This window comes from Propithecus coquereli, unplaced genomic scaffold (assembly GCF_000956105.1).
Source record: "Propithecus coquereli isolate 6110/MARCELLA unplaced genomic scaffold, Pcoq_1.0 Scaffold299, whole genome shotgun sequence".
In the NCBI taxonomy this organism is placed as follows: Eukaryota; Metazoa; Chordata; class Mammalia; order Primates; family Indriidae; genus Propithecus; species Propithecus coquereli.
In genome coordinates, this window is record NW_012148607.1 from 1,160,352 (window position 1) to 1,180,750 (window position 20,399).

General features: G+C 55.2%; 1 protein-coding gene across 2 annotated transcripts; it reads right to left on the reverse strand.

The window, feature by feature from the left end:
• Positions 1-11,745: 11,745 nt before the first annotated feature.
• On the reverse strand, positions 11,746-17,059 carry DMBX1 (diencephalon/mesencephalon homeobox 1). 2 transcript variants are annotated; one of them, XM_012648947.1, is made up of 4 exons: positions 16,897-17,059; positions 13,546-13,724; positions 12,942-13,290; positions 11,746-12,200 (listed from the first exon to the last, which is right to left on the reverse strand). In XM_012648947.1, exons 1-4 carry the CDS (start codon positions 17,048-17,050, stop codon positions 11,746-11,748), a joined length of 1,137 nt encoding a protein of 378 aa, XP_012504401.1. In that variant the 5' UTR covers positions 17,051-17,059. The 2 variants fall into 2 exon arrangements, with proteins under 2 accessions (XP_012504401.1, XP_012504400.1); XM_012648946.1 differs by having other exon boundaries at positions 13,546-13,741; positions 16,899-17,050.
• Positions 17,060-20,399: the final 3,340 nt, after the last annotated feature.

Below are 20,399 nucleotides of genomic sequence, written 5' to 3' on the forward strand. Positions count from 1 at the left end.
CCCAGGGAGCTTAGAGGAGGCCCAGACTGGTCCTTGTCTTCTCCCCCACCCTGGGGTAGCTCAGAGGGAGCTGCCCAGGGGTTGCATTGCAGTTAGCCTGGGAGCACCAAGGGGACTTCCCCAAAGGGAGGGAGAGACAGACACATCAGAGCCAAAGAAGGTGAGACAACTTCCTTCTGGGTCTTTGAAAAGAGACTGAGTATGTGAGCAAAAGAGTCCATAGGTGCAGGGGGCTGACCGTGACGACCTACCTAGTCCTGGAATGCCACCATTGGACAAAACGGCCAGAAATGTCTCTGGGATATTACTGGAGGCATGGCTTGTGAGTGTTCAGGTGACCTGGCCTCCTGGGGTCAACATTCATTCCCCATGAAAGGTCAGTGGGAGTAGGAGGTTATGGCTTTATTGCCTGGGAGGTGGTGAGCTCCCCATCGCAGAACATGCGGGGGAGCTCTGAACTGGGGCTTCCAGCCTGCAAGCAGAGCAGTGGAGGGGGCCAGACCCCAGGCTTGCTGGAGGAGACTGGACATGAGCTGAGCTGTCAGAGGAGCCTGCAAATGTGGGCTGCAAGCTCACTTCTCTGGGGACACAGGGCCTGGGAGAGCTGGGTGCCAGGAAACAGGCACACAGATACAAGTTGTTCGAGGATCCATCCCCTGGTTCTCCTCAGTCACAGCTTCTCTTTCCCTGCAGATGTGATCAGGGCTGGCAGTTGGCTGGATTGAAGGCAAAGGCTCTGGGCTAGGTTCCCCGGGGTCTGGAGGTGAGATGGGGCAGGGCTGGCTCTGGGCCAGTCCACAAAGGGTTAAGGCACTAATCGCCCTGCATGTGACAAAGGGAAGTGGGTTTTCTGATCCAGAAAGGATCAGTCCCTAGGATGCCCCATCAGGCCCTTCAGCGTGAAATTACACCCCAGCAGGGGTGCTCCCCTCCCCCTACACACACTACCTGCCTAGGCCTGGCACAGGATTAGGGCCTGGAGTCATCAGCTTAATAGATCCTACTTCCCTGCCCCATCCCTTTCCCCAGGAACCTTCAGTCCTGCCTCTGGTCCTGGGCCAGCCTCCCCTCTGTCTGTCTACCTGGCTGTTGGTCTGTCTGGTCATCTCTGGCTTCGTTTGTGGTCTAGTCATTCCATCTGTCTCCTCCAGCCACGCACTGAGCCCTGACCTCAATCCCTGTTTGTTTTCTCATAACCTTCAATCAGCACCCCAAATGTGCATATTTCATTGCTTATCTGTTTGTTGTCTGTCTCCCCACTTGCTCATAAGCACATTGGGAGCAGGGACTCTGTCCTGTTCGGCACTGTATCCCCAGTGCCTGGGCTGCGTCTGGCGCATGGACTGTGCTCAATCAAGATCAGTTGGCTCCCATCTGCCTCACTAAGACTCGGGTATGGTCTGTAAACTCCAGACATTGGTGCTCAGGACTGAGAGGAGGAAGCTACAGCCTGTGTCAGGACAGGGCCTTGTCCTTAGGAAGAGACAGGGGGCGGTGGAATGGCCTCTGCCCCAAGCCCAGCCTCATCTCTTAAGGATGCCATGAGTGCGATTGGCCAGGAGAGGGGAGAGGCCCTGCATGGCAGAAAGTGCCCGTTCATCCTTGGGTGCCATCCTGGGAAGCACTTTCACCCCACTTCCTTCAGCTGCTGCTAGCCCTTTGCCACATGGGTGGCTCTAAGCCCATCTGCACCCACAGCTGGGAGTACGCAGCATGGGAAGAAGTCCTGGATGGAACAGTTGAGGAAACTGGGGGCGATTATCACATGGAAGAGAAAACCAGCAAGATGATCAGAAATCGAGGCAATGGGAGGCAGGCAGCCTGTACAGACCACCCTGGCCCACCTCTGCACAGGAAACAGAGACCCAAAAAAAGCCAAGGCCTGCCCAAGGCCGCACCTCAAAGCCATGGCAAGGCCAGACAGAACCAGGTTCCCGGAGGTCCTTGGCAGAGCTTGTCCTTCACGCTGCTCTTCCCATTTAATCTGACAAGTTCGGTATTGCAACTCTGGGCCAGGCCCTGTGCCACACCAGCTCCTGCTCAGGAAGCTCCATCTGGCAGTGGACGGAGGGGTCATAGTGGCAAGAGGAGTCAAGAGAGGGAGGCTCCCTTCCCCGGGGCAATCAGGCAAAGCTTCCTGGAGGGGGTGGCATGTGGATGGCTTCTGAAGAGTAAATAGGCTTTCCCCAGGATGAGAGATCAGCAAGAACAAGGAGAGGCAGGAAAGGACACAGTGCATGTGTGAGGCACCGCATGGGCCAGTGGGTGGCACATCCCAGAACAATGTGAATAGGCATGTTCCATTCATGTGGCCCCAGGCCAAGCCAGACCTGATAAGGAGGCTGCTGGGTGACAGGTTTCGGCTCAGTATGAGAAAGAACCTTCCAACAGTCAGACCTGGAGCAGGCTCCCCCGGAAGGTAGTGAGCTCCCCATCCCTTCAAGTTTCTGGATAAGAGCTAGGTGTCAGTGACTCCTGCTCTTGATGGGGCTGAACTGGAGACCCCTGAGGATGTCTATTCTGAGAACCTGAAGCAGGACTCCCCAGACATCCACAGGCCAGGCCCTTCAGTAGGCACCCCCTCGCCTGCCTTGTCCATTGCCCTGGGCTCTGCAGGAGCAGGCAGCCGTGGGAGAGGGAGGTGAGAGGGCTGCAGAACCACCACTTCTGCAGTTCTAGCTACTCAAGATTCTGCCCGTATATCTGTGGCTTCCACCCAACCCAGTCCAGGGGACTTACATCAGGGTCAGAAGTTGTCCAGATCCAAGCCCCTGCCTTAAAAATAGGGACTAAGGCCCCAAGTCCCACTTTTCCGATAGCCCACAGTCCGAGAGACAGGTTGGGGCCCGCTGGCTGCACAGTCTTTCTCTACGTGGCTGGTCAAGGGCAGGCCCAAGGTAAACCTGAACGAGATCCACCCTGCAGACCATCCATGGGCCCTGCCTCCCGAGGGGCTGAGGATAAGCAGGGGCTGCCCTGCCCTGGACTCCCTTTCCTCTCGCCCCTGCTGCCAGGCATCCACCCCAGCTAACCTGCATTCTTCCTGAGGCACTGGGGCTCCTGTTTCCTGGACTTCTCTCCTCGGGGAGAATCTTAAGGAAAAAAGAATGTGTCCCCTCCCTCCTGGCTGCCCAGCACAGGCTGTACAGAGGCAGGGGAGGGATAGGGTGACCTGTGAAGGACCAGGCTTGCAGGTCTTTTGGCCCGCTCAGGTGGGGCCAGCAACAAAGAGCAGCTTGTGTGCACACGCTCACACCCACGCACACCCGCACACGCCCACACGAGCTCTTTCCAAGAACAGCTCTTCAAGCCTGGTTATCAAGATAAAGGAGCCACTGGGCGGTCAGCCCCCAGGAGGAAATATCGCTCCTCTGTCCTTTGTTGTTCAAAGGGCTTTGTGAAATCTCCAGAGTCCTCTTGGAAAGGGACCCGGGCTGAGGTGGCAGTTTCCTGCAGCTGGAGATATGGGCAAGGGGGGCACAGCCTCCCGGGCCTGGAGGGGGGATGGGACGCCCCAGGGGGCCAGGCTTGGAGTCATTAGCAGTGGCAGCAGTTTAATCCTTTACGTCCATTAGTAGCTCACTCAATTCCCACAAGCCTAGGGGTAGGCAGAGATCTCCCATTTTACAGATAAGGAAACAGAGGTTCCCAGCCCAGCTGCTTATTAAATAGTCCACAGCGAGTCAGTGCTAAAAATGAAACTATGAAACTGTGACTGACTTGGCACAAGTCACAGGCTAAGCCTAGCCCTGCCCCAAATGGAGTCCTGCCCTGGCCCCATTCTGAGCTCCAGCTCTGACCTCTAATTGAGCTGTGACTTTCCCTAGAGCAATCCCTGATCCTAGCCCCAGATGGCCTCTCCCGTTAGCCATAAGCCCTTGGAGGTCAGAGATGTGAGCGCTTCTCCCTTCTCATTTACCCGCAGTAGTTTACGTTTATATGCATGTGATTATTTGAGTAATCTCTTTTATTAAGTATTTAGTAAATGCCAAGCTTGTGCTAAGTGTTTTACAGACGTTATCTCAGTTAATCCTCACAGAGAACCCTGAGGTAGGCATTATCATTAGCCCCATTTTACAGATGAGGACACTGAGCCCCAAGGTGACAGTGGGAGGGGTGTGGAGTATATGTTGCTCTCAGTAGTTCCCTGCCCATCACACTCAGCTGCCTGGTGAGGGGTAGGGTGGGGAGGGAAGTCTCAGCTGGAAGAGGAAGTGGAGGCATTTGGGCAGGTGGGAGAAGTCAAGGGCTTTCCAGAGACATTGGGTTTCTGAAACCACAGAAGGGGTGGGTAAGTCGCAAAGAGAGACTGTGATGGGGGTGGGGGTGAGACCAGCTACATAATTCATGGGATCCAGTGCAGAATGAAAATGCAGGGCCCCTTGTTTATTTTATACATTTTATTGTTTTAGAGATGGGGTCTCACCATGCTACCCAGGCTGGTCTTGAACTCCTGGCCTCAAGCGATCCTCCTGCCTCAGCCTCCCAAGTGCTGGGATTACAGGTATGAGCCACCTCACCTGGCCCCCTTGTTTAAAAATTAAGATTTCAAGGCCAGGTGCAGCATTTCATGCCTGTAATCCCAACACTCTGGAAGGCTGAGGTGGGAGGATCCCTTGAGGCCAGGAGTTCCAGACCAGCCTGAGCAAAAGTGAGACGCTGTCTCTACAAAAAATACAAAAATTAGCCGGGCATGGTGGTGTGCACCTGTAGTCCCAGCTACTCAGGAGGCTGAGGCAGGAGGATCCCTTGAGCCCAGGAATTTGAGGTTGCAGTGAGCTATGATGACACCACTGACATCAGAACATTATGGGGCCCTCAGAGCCTGGGCCCTGTGCGACTACATGGGTCACATGCCTATGAGGCAGCCCTGGGAGGGAGGACACTGTGTGAGGAGGTGGGCCCCAGGCAGCCCCTTGGGGAAGACGTGAGGGTCAGTGCACGTGGGTGTACAGGTGGCAGCTAGGACCGGCGTGTGGCTCTCATGTGGGCATTTGGGCAGTATCTTCAGCAAGCCCAGGGCAGCAATCACCGAGTATCTGTAGGCAGCACGCTGGCAGTGGCTCAGGAGGCCTGTCTCTAGAGCGGAGCTGGTGCCACTCTCTGAGTGTCCGGGGGCTGTCTGCGGTGTGAGTAAGCAGAGAAGAATGCGTGTCTGGGGAGGCGCAGCATTCAGGCGACAGAGCACGGGCTGTGTGTCTGATGGTTCGCAGGAGGGTGTGTACATGAACGTGAGAGACAAGGAGACAGACACCCTGGGATCGTGTGATCCGGTGCCGAAGTCAGCACGTCCCCAGTGTATGGTGTGTGTGCGGATGTTGTGAATGTGTGTGGAGTGCGCGTGTAATCGGGTGTGTGGGTGTGAGAGACTGAGTGACAGTGTGTGCGGGAATGCGTCGTATCCCCACCCGCCCTCCTGGGCGCTGGCCCCTGCTGCCTTCCCTGTTGTGCAGGGCCCCCAGGTCATGATGCCCCCAGCTTGCCCCAGTCCAGCCCCCAGCCTTTGTGGGGCCAGGTCCCCTCTCACGGCCACATTCCTGCCTGCCATGGGGTGGTAGGGTGGGCAGAGCCACAAAACTGCCTCCTAGGCTGCTGAGGTGATCTGGCCCAGTGGTGTCAGGTTCCCGGTGCCCGAGCCCTCCCTCCGCAGCCCTCTGAGGGCCTTTGTTGGAAGTTCAGACACACTTGTCAGGGGGGCGGGCAGGAGGCCGCCTCCTAATCAGCTTTCCCAGAAGCAAAAGGAGAATGAGAGATGGGGGGTGGGGGGCTCCAGCCCAGGGCAGCTCTGTGGGAAAGAGATGAGGGGGGCACCAGCCCTAAAGGGGTCCGTCCCCTAGACCTTCTCAGCAGGGGCCCCTTCCACAAGGGCCCCTAAGGAACCAGACCCCTGAGCTGAAAGAACACTGCAGCCAAGGCCTAAGAGAAGGGGGAATTGGGGGAAAAGCTTCAGGGAGCCCCTGTCTTTCCCATTTCACCCACTGTGAGCCGTCTGAGCACCTACTGCGTGCTGGGCACATCACCTCTCAGCTTCTCGGCCTCCCCATGCCTTCCCCTCTTCATCTCCTCTGAGCCCCCCAGGAAGCAGGCTGACGTGGTTAATGATTTCCATTCTATAGAACAGGAAACTGAGGACCAGAGAGGGGCACCTATTTGCTTGCCCCAGCTCCATCAGCAGGATCCTCTTCGTTTCACAGCCAGTGTCTCCCTGAGGTCCCCTCTCCACTTCGCTCTGTGCGATGTCGTTTAGTAACAGCTTCCTTCGCATCCCCCTGCTGACAGCAGCCAAGGTTAAGAGCAGCGATTCTGAGGTTAGCCAGGTTCATCTGTTGGGTGACCCATTACTAGCTGTGTGATCCTAGGCAATTTACTTAACCACTCTATGCCTTAGTTTCCTCATCTGTAAAATGGGGTAACAATAGCACCTACCTCATAGAATAGTGTGAGAATTAAGCAACTTACTGTTTGTAAGGTGCCAGGCACAGAGAAAGTGCTATGTAAATATTGGTCAAAGTCTGTATCAGCAGCAGAGACAGACCCAAGATGGAGCCTCGAATAAGTGGAAGGCTCCTCTAAGGCAGCAAACAGGACCAACCTGAGCTCAGGATCATTCCATCAGTCTCACCCATTCTCTCCTCCCACCTCCCCTAGTCCAGATCGAATCCACCCTCCTCTCTCCAGGATGTGACAATGGCCTCCTCTCTGGTCTCCCTGCCTCCAGCTCCTTCCCATGAACCACCACACAGCAAAGGCATATGTATGACGGGGGAGGTCACTAAAATACACGTCTGATCACCCCACTGCCCCACTGGGAGTGGCTTCCAATGCCACCACAGCCCTGGCCCTTGGGCATGAATCCAAGCTCCTGGCTTCCCTTCCCACCCTCACCTGCTGACATCAGCCTCACTGTCCTCGAGCCCCATCTTGACAGGCCCCTTGTTCTTCTGGTGCTCAGGGGTTCACCAGCTGGCTCAGTCCCGCAGCTCTGTATGTGCTGTGCCACACACAAGGGTCTCTTGGCCCTTCTGGTGGACACTGGGCTTACGGGACTCACGTCAAAAGCCTCCCTGCCAAGGGACCTTTCTCACCTCCCCAGACCGAGCTAGAGACTCTCTTCTGTGTTCCTACGGTTCTCTATTTTTTGAATCCCAAATCACCCTGGGTTGTAAAATATGTCTCAGGACATATTTTCCTTACTTGTTTCTAGCTACCCAGTGCCTGGCACAGAGCTAGGCATACAGCAGTGCTCAGTAAATGCTGAGTGAATGAGTGATTTAAATTGCAGTGTTACCAGGGTGCCCTCTGTGCCAGGGAAGGTGTGTCCCTCGAGGCTGAGGTATGTAGGAGGCACTTGGTGGCTGGGGGAGGGGGCGGGTGGCTCAGGGCAGGAGAGGGAGCAGAGGGAGATTTGGGGTGGACATTTGATCTGTCAGCCCCTCCCAGGGAGGCTGGGGGCAGGTGAAGGGGAGACACGCCCTGCCCTAATCCTCAGCCCCACTGGGGAGAGAGGAATGCATCTCCTGGGGTGGAGCTGGGAAGTGGGGAGGTCAGGGCCCTGGGAAGCTAAGCGGGCAGTTCCCTGCACACAGTCAGGCCTGCTGGGCTTCTTGTGCCAGGAAATGCTCAGACAGAAGGGACTGTCACCTCCCCTCCAAACCTCGGCCAGGTGCATGCACCACCCCTTCTGGCTCTCAGGCCCTGTGTAGACACACTGGAACTCGGGGGATGGAGGTGGAGCCAGGGCAGTGAGGCCTGAGTGGTGGCAATCTCTTGTCTTCTTCTTGAAATGTAGCAGGAGGGACCAGGACTTCACGGCAAGAACTCCTTAGTTGTGCATTTTTTCTGCAGTTACTGTAGATATATCCAGTCTCCCAGTCTCTCGCGCGCGTGTGCTTGTACACACACAGACGCAAGCAGATACTTATGAATTCGTGGCACAGGTTCTCAAGCCTACATGTAAACTTGTCATAACACATACACACATACACTGCATTGTAGCAGAAATCCTCTGCTTGCTCACCTCTGAGGCCAAAGAACTCACTCCCTCTGAAGGTGACCCATTCTGTTGGAGAATGGCCCCGGCTTTAGATCCAGATGTGCCCTCCTATCATTCCCCTTTGGCCCTGGCTCACTTGCAGTTTCCCACAGAACCCCCACCTCTCTCTGTCCTGCAGACCCATGCCCCAGGTTACCTGAATACTCCCAGGTATCCCCTGCCCCAGGCTGCCCTGCCACCTGTGCTTGGGTGAGGTCCAAAGAGCCTGGAGACAATGGAGCCCTCTCCCACCCTCTGCTCCCCTGCACCCACTCCAGAGTGGCACCCCCACTGCAAACTGGTAAGGGCCACGGAGAGACCAGCGAGGCAGTGGCCAGTCGTGCGGCAGGCTCGCCTCTCTCCCCACTGGCCGCAGCGTCAGTGGGGCCGCGAACAGACCTTGAGATGCTGCCTGCTCAGCCCACTGCAGACATCTCTGGAAATGAACATGGACCAAAGTCTGTGCTGCTGGGTTCTCTTTTATTAGCCAAACAGGACAAAGAACAGGTTACAACATCACAGGAAGTAAGACCGACAGACAGACAAATACACAGACAGAGCGTCATGCTGCACTACACGGTTGGGGGGAGAGGGTGGTTTGAGTCTTGTTTTTTCAACTAACAGAATAAATAAATACAGCACACAGTGTTTTTGCCATGGGCTGGCATGACCTCTAAGCACAAATGGTCACAAAACGGCTGGTTTGGAAAGCAGTGTCAGAAATGGGGTGGGGACACAGGCCCCTGAGCCATGCTCTGGGGGAGTGAGGAAGCAGGGAAAGGGAGACCTCAAATAGGAGGGAGAGGCCAGGCATGAGGCTTTCGTGGAGGGGACAGCCAGAGCTTGAGCCCCGGGCTCTCAGCCCGTGGGGCGGCCAGGAGACCTGGTCGAGGCTCTGGCCTCAATGTCAGGTAAGGTGGGCCCACCAAGCCCACACTCTCTGCCTCCCAAGGAGATGCTTGGTGCTGCCTACAAGTAGCTCTCCCCTGCCCTCTAGCTGCCCTCAGTCCCTGAAGCTGGTGCCCTAAACTGGCTTGAGATCCACCCCAGGGCAGGGACTATATACCCCTTCCCTGCCTTCTCTGGGCTTGTGAATTTGGGTCAGTTGAATGGGAAAAGTACCTGAGGGAAGCTGGGCTGAGCCTAAGGTGGGCCTGGCTCCCGCCATAACAGAGCATGACTCTAGATGGACTTGCCCTTAGGAGGTTGGGGAGGCTTCCTGGAGGAGGTGGTAATGTCCAGGGCTATTGGATTCCAAGGCCCAGTGACAGTCACTCACACCCAGGGACAGACAAAAAGCTTCAGCTCCCTGTGCCTAGGCCAGATGAGACTTTTTTGTTGTTTTAGAAACAGAACTTCCTGGGGTCTGATCCCAGAGGACAGTCACTGCACCATGGGCCTCAGAATCCCTTCGAACCAAAACCCCTTCCATCTCTTCTGGATTCTTTGCCAACCTCCCAGACTCCTGCCTAAGTCTCTCCCTCCTCTGATGCTTCCACGGCTGTTACATTCGCCTTCCAAAGTCCAGACCCCAGCAAGACACCTGAGGGTTCAGAAACCTTCAGTTGCCTGTCGTGGTACTTGGCATGTGGAGGTGAGGTCTTTAGCCTGGGTTCCAGGCCTCTCGGCCCTGTCTCTCATGGAGCTGGCCACCCCCTCCCCCGTGGTCCACTTAATCTCGCCTCCATTGATTTGTTCAGACAGGTTTCCTGGCCCCAGCTACCGTCCCCCTCACCTTATTCCTGTCCAAAGCCTTCTGCACCTGCCCCAGCCCAGACTGACCCCCAAGGATGATGGATGCTGACTGCTGTGCAAACCCATCCTACCAGGGCACCAAGAGAACCTCTCCTCCTGCTGGGACAGGAAGTGAGCCATAGGAATCTACCCTGGATCTCAGATCAGCTTCCTTGCTGGGGGTCGGAGTGTTCAGTGGTAAGACACAGGGGTTGGGGATCATGACCAGGAATCTGTCCAAGAGCCCCTGAGACCGTACGAAGGTATGGATTTGGGATGACCCCAAAGGCTGGCACCAGAACTCAAGAAAAGCAGTATCAAATCTAGATTGAACTAGAAGGGGACCATCATACTTATGGGGAAACCGAGGCAATGTCTACAGAGAGGCTCGCACATACAACGCCTCTTAATCCACAGCAAGGCAATAGTAATTTTCTAATTCATACATTCTGCTTCTGAGAGCTTTTTTGTTGTTGTTAATTTAACTAAAAACTTCTGCCCTGCAAGGTTGTGAGCACAGAATGGAGAATGTAGAGCTGGACAGGACCTCACGGGCCATCCAACCCAGCTGGGGATATGGGCCCAGAGAGGCTACAGGCTTGCCCAAGGTCACACAGCTTTGAAAGGGAGTTTCTCAGCTGGGTTTCCTGGCCATAAACAGAAATACACCTTTCCGTGCCAGTGACTAGCTGGACAAAAGCCCTTATTTCAACACTTGGCTCCAGGAAGCCGACAGCAGCCTGAGCCTGTGCACTGCTGTGTGGTTTGCACTCAGGAGCCAGAATTCAGCCTTGGTGCCTGGCTCAGGTGTGCTCCTGGGAAGACAGAGCCTGTGGAACCTGGAGTCTGGGTGTGGGAAAGCAGCGCCAGCCCTGTTCTCTCTGAGGCCCCTCTGCCCCTGCTGCCTCCCTCCGACCAGGGAAGTCTCCCCAAAGAGAGCTCCAGAGCCCTGTGGTCAGTCCTGGGTGAACGGTGACACCAGGCCACTGTCCTTGGAGGACTTACAGGCAGGGGTGCTGCCCATTCTATCACCTGCCCCAGCCTATCTATCGCCTCCTCAATCCAGGGAACTGGGACCTCAACACTGACCAGAGAGAAGAGAAAGTGACCCATGACTCCTTCTGGGTGTCAGGCCTGGGGGAGGGTGGGTGCCGGGGCCATTGCCACCTGCTGCCTGCAGCTCCAGGGCCACAGGGTCTCCAGCTAGGGCCTTGCTGCTTCTAGAGCCTGGGAAGAAACAGGGGCCTGGAGAGGGTGCAGGCGGGGAGAGGAGACAGGCAGGCAGGGATGAAGCAGGGAGGGAAGAGAAGGAGAGGAAGCAAAATCACTAAAACCCAAACAGCCACAACCCCAAATGAAACACAGCTTAGGAACTGATGACACAACACAGTCAGCACCAAAGGAAGAAACCAGGGGTGGGGGAAGAGACACGGAGAAAGGCAGAGGCTGGGCAGAGAGGGGGCCGGGACCGGACCCAGGCAGGGAGAGGGAGATGGAGAGAGGAAGGAAAGGAGATGGAGTCAGAGAGAGAAAGAAGGCTGGAGTGAGCTGCAGAGACTGAGGTGGAGGCAAGGATGGCAGCGGAGAAGAGATGGGAGTGGGGCAGGGGACCTGGGGCAGGCAGGTGCCTGAAAATATAGCTTTATATATTTATATTTATATCTCACATTCCACACATCGACTTAGTAGGGGGCAGAAGGGGAGGGAAAGAAGGGAGGTGGTGCTATCAAGGTGGGGATCTAGCCAGTGAGAGCCTCTCACCTCCTCCCCATTCGGCCTCCACGGGGTCCAGGCAGGGCCATGCAGAGGGTGCGTAGGTGGGGGCTGCCCCTTGGGCCGGGGCTGGAGAAGGGGGACAGGGAACAGGACGCCAGGGTGCAGGATCCCTGGGCTCACAGAGCTAACTCCTTGAGAGCCGTCTGGGGGTAACCATGGGGCTGGAGGGGGCACCCAAGACCCCTGGCTGGGTCGGAGGCCAGTCAGTTGGGCAGCGTATCGAGTCCCAGGGAGGCCGCGTGCTGCTTGGCCCGGAGCCGCAGGTTCTCGATGCTTGTGGTTTTACTGTTCAGGGCAGCTGAGGCAGGTGCCAGGCCTGCCGGGGGTGCAGGCAGCAAGGGGGACCCCCACACACCCTGGTGGGCAGCAGCGGCTGCTGACAGGGACTGGTAGTAGGACTGGCAGTGCAGAGAGCCCAGCGGGGCCATGTTGACGCCCAGGTAGGGCACGGCGGCAGCGGCAGCTGCGGCAGCAGCAGGGGCTGGGCCCCCCACTTCGAAGGATGAGTAGTGTACCAGGTTGTTGGTGGCTGCCATGTGCTGGCGGAATTGCTCCTGTAGGCGGAAGAGGCTCAGCGGGGACGAGGAGTAGGAGTGGGAGGGGCCCAGGAGGCCGCTCCCTGGGGCTGCAGGCGCTATGGCCAGGCCGCCTGGGGAATCTGCAAACAGACAGCCAAGAACCAAGCACTCAGGACAAGGGGTGCGTCTGCCAGGAGAGGCCCCCTCATTCTTCCCACCCCCTTGGCCCTGCAGACAAGAGAGGCCGTGGCTGAAACCATATCCATCCCATCTCGGCCAGGGCATCCCTGAAGCACTGCTCAAACCCCTGCAGGGAGGGACCCAGGGGGACCCCGCCAAGCCCCCCATGTCTGTCCTTGGGGAGCCCCTCTTTCTTTTCAAGGGCTGTTACTTTGCTTTTCCCCCTCTGTCCACGGCTCCCACGCCCTCCCTCCAGCTCTCAGCTCGCAGTCCCTACCCACTCCCCGCCTGGGCTTGGGGTTTCATCTGAGACCCGCCTCACGCCAGAGCTCTGCTCCTTCAGAAACACAGCTCCCCCAACTGCACTGCTGCATGTGGGAATCTCTGGTCCCGACACGGTATTCGCTCGCTATGCACCAGTACCTCCGTACTGACCGTTAAAACACTGGAATACTCCCAAATGGATGATAAATAATGTTTGCCCTGGGCTCCCCAAGTCCCCCTCCCCTGCCACCCAGCCCCTCCCACAGAACTCACGAGACCTTCCCACAACTCAGCAACTCAAGGTTGAACACCCAGCCCAGGCCCGCTCTGATGATTCCCCTGAGTGCCAGGAGTTGACCACCCCCTGCTCTGCCCACCTCACACACCCAAGCCCCCGTCAGGCCCCAGCCTGCCCAGCCCCTCCCGAGCCGCCTCACCTGCCTTGGGGCTGCCCCTCTTGCAGCCCAGCCCCTTGCCCTCAGCCCCAGGGCTCTTCTCAGCTTTGGGGTCCTCAGCCCCTGCCCGGGGGTCCTCCTCACGGTCCAGCTGATCCTCGGGGGCTGACTCACTGGCCGACTGCTCCGACAGGCTCAGGTGGAGCTCAGCAGGGGGGTCGCCGCTGGGCAGACTGGGGGGCTGCTCAGTCTCCAGTTGGGTGTCTGGAGTCGGGGCTTCGGTCTTGCCCTCCCCGTGGGAGCCCTCAGCCTCCTTCTGCTTCTGGAGCTGCTCTTTCTGCAGACTGCGCTGCTTCTTCCGGAACTTGGCCCTGCGGTTCTTGAACCACACCTGGGGACAGGAGAGGAGCAGTCGGAGGTGGAGAGGAGAGAAGAAGTAGGGTTGCTGTGGAGCAGGGTGCTGGGGAGAGGCTGTATAATGCAACACTGCTCCCCGCCCCAGGAAGCATACCCTCTCTCTCCCTTCCAAAACTCCCCTCCTGTCACTGCAGGCTTTACACCTCGGCATGAGGGATGCAGCGCTGGCTGCTGGACAAGGGGGCCAGATGTTTGTCTGCAAGGCCTGGTTAGGGGAGCTGGGCCCTACCTGCACCCGGGCCTCAGGGAGGTTGGTGCACATGGCCAGCCTCTCGCGCATCACCACATCCGGGTAGTGAGTCTTCTGGAAGGTCTTTTCCAGGGCCTCGAGCTGCTGAGCCGTGAATGCCGTGCGGCTGCGACGCTGTTTGCGGTGCTGGGAGCCATAGCGGGCCTCCAAGATGATGTCTTGAAATGTACAGCCGTTGGAGGGCAAGGAGAGGGGGCCCATTTAATTATGGGAAATAGGTTCGAATCTGATCCTGCTCTGACCCACTGTGGACACCCAGGCTGCTCCTAGAGCTGGCCTCTGGCCCTTTGCCCCTGGGAGTCACCCGTCCCCTCTCCATACCGCTGGATTTTCAAGAACTCCCCACCCCTCGATCCACTATCAGGACCACAGAGGTCTAACTCGGCTCCGTGAGTGAGTGGCCTGTGATGGTGGGGGTCTTCCTTATTTGGCATTGCGGGTGGGGAGGTGGGTATTGCCCTGAGGTCCATGAAGTCCCAGGATACTGTGAATATAATACTCTGAGACCACATGGTGCTAATGAGCCGTAAGTCAGTCCGTGTCTCAAAGGTTCTAACACCCTGCAGCCCTCCGATGCTGGATACTAAGGCTTCTTTACCATCAGAACCCTGGCCCCGACCGTGAGAAGCCAGCCTGGGGTGCTCATCTCCTAGTTAGGGGAGTCTGACTGTGCAGAGAGGATTCACCAGCACGTGGCTCTCTGTCCTCTGTGTGTAAATCTCATCACCCCAGTTTTCCTACGAGTCTCTCATGGCCGGAGGCTCCTGCTCTTATGTTTCCTGCACAGAAAGCCTGGCTCTGGCAGGGCCCTCAGGTCTCAGGGAAGGTTTGTTGAACTCAGTCTGGACCCTGTCAGCTGCCTCCCCAAGGACAGAAGGACAAAGAGACCAGGCACCAACTACCCCAGGCCTGGAGGGGAGATGGGGCTGGTGGACCACGGCTTCCACGTCCTGCCCACGTGCCTGGTCACGTGGAAAGGCACCAAGGATAGCGTCTGCCTCGGGCTGGTGTCCACCTCTAGCCCCTCTGCCTGACTAGTCCCTGCAGGATGGATGGTCACCTCACTCCGCGCTGCCTCCCGCCACCTCCCACGTGGATCCTGCCCCGTCTGTGCTGAGAGGAACCCAAGTTCTCAGAGGTCTCAGCCTCTGCACAGGGCTGCCAGAGTCCTTCCCCTGCACTGTGGGATTGAGGAGTCATCCACAATACCCTAAATGGGAAGAAAGAGGCAACGGGTCTCCACGGAGCCCCAGATTTTGGGATACTCCTTCCATTTAAAGAGGGAGCCCTGAATCCCTCACGAACTGGCCTTAATCCCAGCCCCAAGCCGTGAGCTCATGCTGGTCACCCTGAGGCAGGGGAAGGAACGGGGGCCACTCAGGCAGCCCCAGCCTGGTTGGGGGAGCAACAGCTCAGCATCCTCCCACTGCTGGCTCTAGGGACTGCGAGCGGGGTGGTCGCAGGAAGGCCAGGCTCTCTGTATCGCAGCCAGAACGTCTGCTGGAAGGCGAGGCCTCCGTACAAACGCTCACCTGGAGCTCATGGCCTTCTCTCTTAAGAATTAGAGAACTGGGGTATAGGCTGAATACCCCAGTTCCTCTGCCCCACCGGCAGACACAAGCCTCTGTTCCTGACTCCTTCTCTCTGTGCTCTGGTCCTTGGGCCCTGGAACACTGTCAGGAGCTGATGTCACCACCAGGTCGGGCACAGGGAATTCAGTCCAAAGCAGGGAAGTAGCCATAGCTGGGGCAGGACTGCATCCACCGTCCCCACACTGGAGACTAACACCCACACACTGATCTGGAGGTTTTATGCGCTGAGTCCTGCCAGAGGCCTGGCAACGTCTAAAGGAGTGGTGGGGCTGGCCATGCCCTACCTGCCAGGCCGGGTCCTCAGATCCCACCTCACCTCTATGTCTTTGCTCATGCTGGTCCCTCCTCCTTGCCATGCCCTTAAAAAGGCCTGGTTCCTGCCCCGCAGCCTGCAGAAAGCCGCCCCCCTTCACTACACCAGCTGATCCTGCTTCTCTGAGCTGCTCCATCATTTGACCCTGAACACACTCCTCCTTCCGTGCCATCTCATGGGTCTGTGGGCCCCTGTTCTCCCCAGGAGTGCCCTGAAGTCGTCTGAGGACTGCCTGGCACAGGACTGGGCCCTCATGGGTTTACCAGCTTGGCCTGGGACAGGATGAAGTGGGTGGCATCACCTCCCAGGAAATCAAGCTCCCCACACTGAATCTTTCTCACACCCCTGAGGGGCTGGCAGAACAGGGCAATAACCAGTTGACCCAGGAGTGGGGGCACCAGGCTGCAGGTCCCTCATGGGTACCAACCTTGAGCTTTGGGTATTAATGACTTCTGAGCACCTGTGAGGCTCTGCTGAGTACTTCCCATATGTTACCTCAAATAACCTCCCAACCATCCTATGGGATGGGCACCGCCATTGTCTCCTTTTTCATAAAAGGGGAAACTGAGGCTCAGAGAAAAGAGAGGTGAGTGGGCAGACCCTGCGCTGGTCACAAGCCTGTGACTTCAGAGGTCATAGTTTTAGCCATAATGTCATACTCCAACCTCACTTCCACCCAGATTTAACTTCTCTGCACCTCAGTTTCTTTAAAATGTCCCTAAAATGGAGATAACAGCCTCCCCTCATCGGGACTGAATGGTGCTCATGGAAAGAGAGAGCCTCGCGCAGCGCCTGGCCCACAGCTGGTGTTCAAAACGTGGGCACCGCGATTATTTACGATTCCCTGTGTCTGAAACCTCCTCCCCTGGGCATTCCAGGCCCCTTCCAGCTACTTCCCAGCTATAGTACTTGGGACTAGTCCCTCACTCCCCTTCCTCGGTTTCTTCATCTGTGAGATGGGGCTAATGAATACCTGCCTCAACTGCCAACAGTATTTGAAGATAATACACATGGTGCTCTTGACATATTGAGACTCTGTGGGTTCTTTTCATTATAAGTATGAAACATTTAGGTACATCTCCAACCATGTCACCAAGTACCCTGTCCTTCCCAGGATGTTTCTATTTATAGGGATAATACCAAGAAAAGAAGGAAGAACCAGGCTTCATGAGAATGTGAAGGCAGAGGGGAAGCTCCAGTCCCCTGAGCAGGGCTGGCAAACAAGGGGTGCTCCAGACATACATGCATAGATTTCGAATTGACATTTTTCTGTGTTGCTAAGTGACCTGAGTCTTTCTGAGCTGCCCAGAACAAGCCTGGCTAGTGCTCCCTCCCCTCTGCCTTCCAGAGCCTCCTCCCCCAGGCCACCCCTCCTCCCCAGCCCCCACAGTCCTGTCCCCATGGTGCCATCCCCACGGCTCTTACCAGCCAGGCGCTCAGCCAGCGTGAGCGCGTGCACTGAAGGCCGGTAGTCGGGGGCGTGCTGGGCCTGCTGGGCTGCCTGCTGGTGCAGGTTGTACATGGCGCTGAGCGAGTTCATGGCGTGCAGCGAGTAGCCGTTCACCCCGTAGTGCTGCATGGCGGCATCTGCCTGCTGACAGGGAAGAGGGAGAAGGACATGAGGCAGGGCTGTCAGACTCTACCCCAGGGGAGACCCACCCCAGTCCAGACCCTGGATGCCCACCTTCCAATGGGGCAGAAGCTCCCCCACCGGGAAGTGACCTGTCTTGCCCATGGCTTAGAGAGTGAGGGCCCCTGCATTGAGTCCTTCACCCGCCCACTCATTCTTTGATTCACTCAGCAGGACCAGCGTAGGGTTTAAGGTTCTGGGCTCTGGATCAGACTTCCTGGGCTGGAATCTCAACTCCCCCACTCAGGAGTTTTGTGGCTTTGGGCACATCACTTAACTTCCCTGACCCTCAGTTTCTGCAAAAGAGAGTTAATAATAGTACCTATTTCTTGGGATTGTTGCAAGGATTAAGAGAGGCCTTTGCAATTGGCCCTGGAGCACAATATCTGTTCAAAGGTGTTAGTCATTGTGATTTACAAGCCCATTTGCTGCTTTATGCAATCATCTCTTCCTTCAATTACCCAGGCACTCCCCCATTTGTACATTCCTGATTCACTCACACACTTATTAATCAACAAAGACCCATTGAGGACCTCCTGGAGCCAAGTCCAGAGCTGGAGTCCCCATTGAGGCATTCACTCTGATGAGGCGGTGGATTAAAACCCTGATGTCCTGCACAGACATAAAAGTACTATTGTTATGACTGTTACACATTCACTGCCATTTCCCCGCTCTATTCTCACCATCTCTCCAAGAAGCAAGCAGGCCAAGAACAATGAACCCTATTTACAGATGAGTCCACCGAGGCTTAAAGAAAGAACAGTGACACGCTGAGGCCACACAGCCAATCCAGGGCCCCACATTGCCACAGCCTCAACAGTCCTCATCTGTGCACTCACTCTGCACCAGCACGAAATGCCGTTTTTGGAATGTGACCCCATGTCTGCAGTCTCCCAAAGATACAAGGATGTTTCCTATATCCCAGGTGTAGAAGGTGGAAGGAGAAGGCTGTGGCAACGGCAGGTCCATTTGATGGGAGGGAGACACGTTCAGGTGTCTCAGCTTCCCCCACCGAAACAGACACAGGCTATGCATAACCAAACGTCCACAGCACACACACAAACACACAGTCGCAGACAAGCACATACACGTTTCATGCACAAGCACGTGTATGCAGACGTCCTTGGCGAGGCAGTCACAGAAGCCGCCCTATTCACACACATAGATTCGACGTCATTTTCCCCATAGCTTCACACACAGACATTCTTACAGGTATCTATTCTTGCTGCAGATACATCGACACACAAACATGACACTGCCACACATTCGTATATTACACATAATCATTCAACACATATTTTTTAAGCACCCATCTACTCAATACCAAAGTCCCTAACTTCATGGAATTTACATTCCTGGATGGGGGGAATGTATAACAGCAAAAATGTAATAACGTCAGACAGGAATAAGTGATCTGAGAAAAATAAGGCATGGGAGGAGAATGACAAAGGGGAAAGGAGACATCATTCTGGAATGTGTGGTCAGGAAAAGGCTCTTGATACTTGAGCAGAAACTTGAACTTAGCCCCGTGAAGCTCTGGGGGAAAGCCTTTCCAGGCAGAAGGAACAGCAAGGACAAAGGCCCTGTGGCACAAACAAGCTTATGTATGTAGAACAGCAAGAAACCCAGGATGGCTGGAGCCCAGAGGGTGGGAGCAGGTGGAAGAGGTGAAGCTGGAGAGGGGGGAGGAGGCAGGCACCAGAGGAGGAGCTTGGGTTTTACCCTGAGTGCGATGGGAAGCCCCTGGAGGGTCTTGAACAGGGGAGTAAATGATAGGATTTGTTGTTAAAAGCTCACTCTGGCTGCTATCCAGAGAACAGACTGCAGAGGGACCAGAAGAAAAGCAGAGACACCAGGTCACTGGGCCACTGCAGGTGTCCAGGCTGGTGACCATGCTGCCTTCACCAGGGTGGGAGGAGGTGGTGAGCAGCGGTCAGATTCTAGACATGGTACGAAGGTAGCTTCAACATGATTGTTGACAGGTTAGTTATAAGATGTGAGGAGAAGAGGGCAAAAACAAGGATAACTTGAGTTTTGGGTTTGAGCAGCTGAGTGACTTTTCCTGAATGAGGAGCATTGGGTTGGAGAAGTTGGTCTGGGGAGGGAGAGAATGGAAATCATGTTTGAGGGACGTGGCAAAAGTGAAATATGGATGCAACTTCCAAGTATGAATGTCAAATTGCCAGTGGGATGAAGGAGTCTGGAGCTGAGGGCTAGATTTGCAGATTTCTGAGTCAGCACTCACATATTAACACCTTCCAACAACACTCACTCACAGAAGCCCACTCTGTGCAAAACAGCCATGACTCCAAAGGCAGAAACCTAAGAGGAAAGAATGCTAGACATGGTGATAAAAAAGTGTTTAAACATCAGTATAGCAGAAGACCATAAATAAAGAGAAAAGGTAAACAATAAATCTGGAAAAATATTTACCATATACTGCATATGACACAGCAAAATTGATTTAAAAAAATAAATAGTACAAATAAAAATAAAAGAGAAGTTGGATGTGGTGGTGTGTGCCTGTAGTCCCAGCTACTCGGGAGGCTGAGGCAGGAGGATCTCGCTTGAGCCCAGGAGGCCAGCCTGGGCAACACAGTGAGACCCTGTCTCTTAAAAAAAAAAATGGTCATCTTAATAAAACATGGGTTAAATAAATGAAGAAACAACTCATTAAGGAAGAAATACAAATAGCTAACTGACATATGACAAAAGGTCAGCCTTATTTATAACCGAAGAAATAAAAATAGAAACAGTGAGATATCATTTTTTACCAAGCAGATTAGCAAATATGAAGAAAAATTATTACGTGGGGTTATCTAGGGGAGTGGGAAATGTCCTTCTCCTGCCTCACTGATGAAAGAGTTCTTTACTCCTTGCATCAAAAGCCTTTAGAGGGTATATCGTCTTTGACTTGACAATTTCATTTCTAGAAATTTATCCTTCAAGTATGCAGAGATATGTACACAGAAACATTTATCACAGCACTGCTTATGATGGCAAACAATTAGGAACTGAACTGTCCATCGAGAGAGGATGAGTTCAGTAAACAAGGGGACAGGCATGCCCACAATGGAACACAGTGCCACAGTTTAAAACAGTGATGCGCTATCTGTATGTGCTGATGTTCACGATCTATTGTTGAGTGGAAGAAACAGGTAACAAAACAGTATGCATGACGGGATCCCATTTTTGTAATGTATGTATACATTACGCATAGAAAAAAAGTCTGGGAGACTATACCCTGAAATGTTAACAGAGGTTATCTCTGGGAGATAGCAGAAAGGATTACACATTT

Excerpts from the sequence above, each read along its gene's own strand:
- DMBX1 (XM_012648946.1), bottom strand. The coding sequence starts at position 17,050 with ATGCAGCACTACGGGGTGAACGGCTACTCGCTGCACGCCATGAACTCG. Across the intron at positions 13,742-16,898 it reads ACGCTGGCTGAGCGCCTGGC|CGGCTGTACATTTCAAGACA; the intron begins TGGTAAGAGCCG and ends CTTGCCCTCCAA. Across the intron at positions 12,201-12,941 it reads GAGGGGCAGCCCCAAGGCAG|ATTCCCCAGGCGGCCTGGCC; the intron begins GTGAGGCGGCTC and ends GTCTGTTTGCAG.